Below are 6996 nucleotides of genomic sequence, written 5' to 3' on the forward strand. Positions count from 1 at the left end.
GTCGTTCTTTGTTTCCCTTCTTCAACATCTTTTTCTCGTTTTATATTCAACTTGACAATCAGGAAAAGAAAAAGGGAAAACATGAATGTGATTGTTTTTCAATCTTAGAATTGATATTGATTTGAAGTTTTTAAGAACCAAGATGTGCCCCCTTTCTTTCCCTTCCACGCAGATCCAATAACAATGTTTATTCTGCAAGAAAAGTGAAGAACCGATTAATTGGGTCTTCTTCACCTGCAATTTGTGTTCATGGTGAAGGTGGATGAAGATTTGTTATGTTTGTTGGAAAACCCCTAGCATCCGACGCCACCAATCTTTGATCTGTAATGAACCGGGTCTTCTTCATCATTCTTCCTTTAGGGCTTTCTGGTTTAGATCTGTCCATCAAGCGATTTAAGGCACCTAGACACGTTGTCCTTACTAGTGAACATACACTATGGATCTCTAGCCTCCAGAGAATCGACGAGCACCACCGACGACACATCAACAACTTTAGATCCAAGCTTCGGTGATCCCGGTGGTGGAGGAGCATCAACCGCCCATCAAACTATCCTCAAAGCATTCATCGGAGCAACCCATATATGTGTGGATTCGTTGAATGTGGATTGATGTCGATTTCTGGATTTAATGTATTTTTTGTCTTCATTCTTGTTGTTGTTCATACATATGGATCATCCTTTTCTTTTTGCGGATCAAAAGAAATTCGATTTAAATACATCATCGCTATATCTATATGTATAATTTTGGTTTGAGATGAAGATATGAAAAGGATTTCATCTAGTTAGTCGTATATATACATAGATCGATTTTAGGTTTAGGGTTCGCATCAGAAATCGATTCATATTAATTGATTCAAAAGATGTTTGTTAAGAAGGAAATATGAAGATACATGTGTGAATTCGTTGAAGAAGAAGATGGAGGATGAATGAAGAACTAAGAAGCATATCCCCTTTCACTTTGCGTTTCAGAGAGAGAGAGAGAGAGAGAGAGAGAGAGAGAGAGAGAGAGAGAGAGAGAGAGAGAGAGAGATTTTCTTTTCTTTTTTTAAATTAAAATAGTATTTAAAAAATAAAAAAATAAAAAGAAAGTAAAAGGGTATAACCGTCATTTCAAGTTTTTTTGGACTAAAAACACAGAAAAACCTTGATTTTGGACCTTCCATGCAAGTCGAAAACTTTTTGGACCCTATTCAAAATTTTTTGCAAACCACAGGGACTAAATATGCAGTTTTGTCCTTTTTTAAGTCTATTATTTGCCCAAGTATTTTTATTTTTATTTTTTTCTAAATTGAAATAAGATTTTTTATGTATTTAATCAACAATCAAGATTCAGAAATCAGGACTGTCAAAAATAGGGTCGGAATTACTTGTAGTGTAAAACAATAATGGGATTATTCTCCAACAATTTTTTGAAGAATTTAAAAGATTAAACAGAAATTGAATATTAGATGATGCTAAAATAGTATTATCTATTCTCCATTCATTCGTGGGTTCTAGAGGAGCCATTAGAAGTTAGAACATTTCCGTTAACGGGGAGAAATCTTCCCCAAACTTAAAATTTTTAAAATCAATATGTTTTTCTTTGAAATTCTCATTCATCATCCAACCAAATTAAAAACCTCGATCAAGAAGCAATACAGGGAGGAAAATTAGGCTTAGGGTTTTCGCCATTCCTGTTTTTCGTTTTTCATTTTCAGGCAAAAAAATTCATAAACAAATTCCTCATTCGCGCGTTAATGGCGTCAATCACAATTTATTCCGGCATCGATGAAGAATTAATTGAAGAGGTATCGTTCCCCCAGAGAAGATGTTGTTTCTGGATGCCGTGTATTCATTGCGATCGATTTACATTTTCCGTAGAGCCGAACTGGTGGCTAGGGACCGCAGACGACGGAAAAGCTGACGACAATCGGTGGTGGTCCAAGGGATTATCACAATTTAAGAAGATTAAGGAATGGTCGGTGCTTGTCGCCGTTCCGAAATTGAAGACGTTTATCCGTCGGTTTAACAAGCAACGACGTCCGCACGCCAAATTCCAGTACGACCGGGCTAGTTATTTGCTCAATTTTGATGAAGGTCCGGGGCATCTGGAAGATGATGATTGGTTGAATCATAATTTCTCAACGAGGTACTCTGTAGTTTCCGGGAAACCTTCGATGGATTTAGGCGAGCATAGGCCGACGTTCACGTGACGATCGATGGCGCATGGCTTCAGATACCGGTGAATTGATGTACCTGGCCTGCGACGGTTTTAATATGAGCAGGGCGCCAATGCGTCGTTGTTTGACTTCATGACATGAGTTCCCCATTGATCGAATTTTGTCATAGTCATAAAGCGTATTAAGTCACAGGTAATTCCACAACATTTATTGCTTCAATGATGCCATTGCACTTAAATCATGTATAATGTCGTGCTAGAAATACATATTGTTAAGTTGTAGGCATTTATTAATGAAATTTAATCGAGTTTATGGAGTATATTTTAAAGATTACGTTGCTCCACATGCTGCCATATGCAATTGAATTCCCTTTTTATATAACAAGTATTGAAAAATGGGAGCTGATCCTTATACAACAATTTTTCTCCATACACAACAATTGGTGCTTTAAAATGTTGTATTGTGCAACCATATATTGCATGGATTGTTGTGTATGGCAAAAAACTGTTGTGTACGAATCACTCCCCATTAAAAATCATTAAACTCGACAATTTATTTTATTTTTAGTAAACATACACTCCCTACATTTCTCATAAACTATTCATTTGCCTTAAATGAGATTTGAACTCTCAACCTATGGTTGATGACATCTTTCGATCAACACATGATGCTTTGGGCTACAAGCCTTTTGACATGGTGTTCTCTGTGGGGCAACATGGCAAGTTGATCCGTGTTCGATGTACATTTGTGCTCAGGATTTTGAGACGCTCAATATGCCCTGTGTAGGATAAGAAGAGGTGTTTACAAGACTTTTTCCGGTGACGTGGTGTCTCTCGTTTTATAATGTTGTTGTGGATAATGTAGCCTAATCATTTATGTCTGTCACACACTCGAGACTATGATTTCAAGAATGAGTTTTGTATCTTGCATACGTAATTGAGGGCATCGTGCAACTCGGTCAAAGTCCATTTTCATAAGTCGTTGCTTGCGACTTTTGCCAAACCTCAAAATAAGCTGTCTTAGGCCCATCCCATCGTTTCAAGCCAAACAATCAAGGGGAACACGACCCCATCGCAGACAAATGATCACTCTTTAAACCTACACTAGCCATGTAGTCCATCCTGTCGTTGCCAACCAAAGGATCATTTTTGAAACCTATAGGGTGCCACAAGCTTGTTATGTTATTAAGCAACTTTGTTTCCCATACTGTCAAGCCAAAGGATTAAGAGGATAAGGCCCCGTCCCACATACCAACCCATGAGTACCCCCGACAAAACAAAAGGTCGAGGAAACAAGGCCCCAACTCATGAACGACACATGCAAGACAAACGATCAAATAAACAAGTCATTGGCCCATGAACGACACCCGTTTATATTGTCATTGGCTTTAATATAATCTAGATCCATTATCAAGTGATGTATTGATGGGCAAGTCGATAGTTGCTGTAATTCTAGGTCTAGTCTCGTGTTTTGTATGATGTTGTAGGGGAATTCTTTTATTTACAAATATGAACAAGCATAAGAATATATCAATGATGATTTCCTTAAATCACAGAAAAGCTCAGGGTTCAAGAATAATCAAACACCGTCCTACTCACCATAAATGATGTTAACCGTATATATATATATATATATATATATATATATATATATATATATATATATATATATATATATGAGGATGTTGGTTTTAGGACTATATTGACATCTTATGAGAAACCAAATTGGTGGATTTTTCCTTATAAGCATAAGTCATCATCCTTGTTGATGTGTGTCTCTGTGGTTTGTGGATTACGACCTGGGTTTTATAATTGTAAGGCCTTTTATCCATGTTAAATTTGTGTCTATCTGATTTCATTTTAGCGAGATGTGTATAATAACGACATCGAGTAAGGCCCTTTATCCATGTTAAATTTGTGCCTACCCGCTTTCATTTTAGCGAGATATGTATAATAACAACACCGAACCTTTTTGGCTTGGCTAACCTAAGGCCACGTGTTGTTGAAAAATATCTTTGTATGTGATGGTCATCGAAATAAGATGAAACATCTTTAAATAGTCTAAAAAATATTATCAAGCGTTTCAGGATACATGAAATCAGAAATATGCAAAAGCTTGAAATATTTGAAGACCTGGAAAGTTGTTGTGTTGTAGATATAAGAGCTCAAGTGAAAATAGTCAAAGAACAAATAATTATTTAAGAAACACCACTTAAGGACCATCTTACTAAAATATATGTCAAGTAGGGACCAAAACTGCCAAAAATCTAAAGTTTTAAGGAACAAAATGCTAAGAGTATAGGGTCATGAACTAAAATTGTCAAAAACCCAAGCTTTGGGCCAAGACCCATCTAAACTAGGCATCGGATGCTTCTAATCAGATTATCATAGACTTTTCTCAATATTTTTTAAGTTTTTCCAATATCATAAAACGGTTCACCGATGAAAACAGGCTAGCGACCAAGTTCATCAATGAAATCCAAGTCGTGATTTGCATTTTCTCGATGAAACCAGATTGCGACTAAGAGCAGAGCACCAAGTGACTAGATCGCCCTAACCCGATAAAACCTAGCCAAAATCACCTCTTTCTAGATAACTCAAAGCAATGCATATTTCCTCAATCATATTTTTTACCCAATAAATGGATGATTTTGAACAACTATGCTTCAATGAGTTTTTGTCGATACGAAAATATAAATATGGCTAAGCCTAGACCAGATCACGTAATCAACCATCCCGATGAAATCTAGCCAAAATCACCTTTTGCCCGATAACTCGAAATCCATGCACATTTCTTAATCATGAAACGCATTTTACCTAATAAATCGATATATTTGAACAACTTTGTTTCAATAAGATTTTGTCAATTCGAACATACAAGTTCCACTAAGTTTAAACTAGATCACCCAACCCCATTAAATCTAGTCAAAATCGTATTTTGCCCGATAACTTGAAATATGTGCATATTTTCTCGATCTCGAAAGAAATTTTACCCAATAAATCAATGATTTTGAACGAATTGGCTTTCCTGAGTTTTTACCAATTTGAAAACTCAATAAATACTTTCAAAAATATAAATTATTGAAAATATTCAAAGGACCAGTTCTTTATGTTTATAAGAAACTTGCTTCTCTAATGAGTCTGCAGGGCATAAGATTTGAATAGAAGGGCTTAATGATACCATTAAAATCGTTCTGTAAATTCATTGTATAAATAAAATGATTGAACGAAAAATAAAAAAATAATGTTTGTTTGGATAAAATGTTAAATACATAATATTTGAATAAAATGTTGTACATAAAATAATTGTTTTTTTTTTTTCAAGTCGGAATAAATATATGAGCGAGATTAAATAACCACATTTTATTCTTATATTCTAAAAAAACATATTTAAGGATATTCAAAAATTTTAACAATATTCATAATTTTTATAGCTTAATTCATTAAGTAATTTTATCCGGATTAAATTCATAAAAACAGCTATTCATAGTTGGCATTTGAGTTGATCTCAAACATCCTCTTTTCAGTTTTCCAGTTATTGAAATAAAATAAAGATTAGGAAACAGAAAAAAGATAAAGTGCCTTTAAATTCATTTTAATGACAAAAGCTATATATTCAATCAAACAAAAATAAAAAACTAAAAGGACCAACTTTACTTGGAAGGTAAGCAAAGGAAATAAAATAAACTATTTTCTTAGTCGAACATTTGTACCATTACACACTATCAGTAAATTGTATCAAGCCTTTACCTCATTTTAATTAATTAAAATAGTTCATAATTATATATTATGTTCTTCTTTTATCATATCATCATACACACGACACCAACAAAATACAAATGTTAAATGACCATAAGGCCCATGGATAGAAAGAACAATCCACATGCCCCACACCATAGCCAATTTTAGAATTCATGTAAAAAGGATAAACCAGACATTCACAGAAAGAAAGATTCTTCATGCTTCCATAGATTCCACTATTATCACTTCACACACAATGACAACTCTATACATGTTGAGTAAAAAGGATGGCTCAAAAAGAAGCAGTAGAAACAAGCAAAGCCATGATGATATAAAGTAAAAGAGAATTTGCAAAAGCGAAAAAGCATAGTTTGCCCCTCCATCACCCTTCTTAAATTATGCTTTTAAAGACTTCATAATCTTAAATTCTTAATCTTGAAGTTACTACACTTTTTAAGATGCTTCTTCTTCTTGAAAACTTAACAAGAAAGTTTGATCTTTGATTAATTTCACTTCAATTAGATGCAAGTCATTTGACTATAAAGTTACAACTTTTGACACTAGTAAAATACTTTGATGTTCTTGCTTGAAACCCATATATAAGAATATGGGATGATAAAAAAAAAAAAAACAAAATGATAGGGTCTATTTAACAAAGTTGTCTCCTTTTTACTCTTTAAACAAAATAACCTACCATTTTCGCAATAGGTTAATAATTTCGAATTCTAAAATTATTTTATGTCATCATAAAAAAGTCAAAATAATATTATGAAATTGTTCATATTTTGAGATTTGATGATGCGATTTCAGAATAAAAAAAAATCAATTTCTTTGCAACATTTTTGTAAGGGTTTTTATTTTTATTTTTATTTTTATTTTTATTTTTTGGTGTGTGTGTATGTGTATGTATGTTTAAGTTTTTTGCTTCATTGTGTTGGTAAAAGTAACTTTACAATTTACTAAAATTTCCTAGTTGACCACTTACAAAATAAGTGGTGATTTTGTTAAAAATAAATAAATAAACTAAAAAAAGAAAGATGTCTAATTTGTTAATGATGCCACCAATTTTGATCATATTTGTGATTATGTCACTAGAAA

General features: G+C 33.5%; 1 protein-coding gene across 1 annotated transcript; it reads left to right on the forward strand.

Annotated features, from left to right (window-relative positions):
* The first annotated feature begins 1735 nt into the window (after positions 1-1735).
* Positions 1736-2191, forward strand: LOC111876466 (uncharacterized). The gene has a single exon (XM_023872994.1). The coding sequence runs from the start codon at positions 1736-1738 to the stop codon at positions 2189-2191; it is 456 nt and encodes a 151-aa protein (XP_023728762.1).
* Positions 2192-6996: the final 4805 nt, after the last annotated feature.

The sequence above is a fragment of the Lactuca sativa genome, chromosome 2 (assembly GCF_002870075.4).
Source record: "Lactuca sativa cultivar Salinas chromosome 2, Lsat_Salinas_v11, whole genome shotgun sequence".
Classification (NCBI taxonomy): Eukaryota; Viridiplantae; Streptophyta; class Magnoliopsida; order Asterales; family Asteraceae; genus Lactuca; species Lactuca sativa.

Bases quoted from the DNA above. Each gene is read 5' to 3' on its own strand.
- LOC111876466 (XM_023872994.1), top strand. From the start codon at position 1,736: ATGGCGTCAATCACAATTTATTCCGGCATCGATGAAGAATTAATTGAA.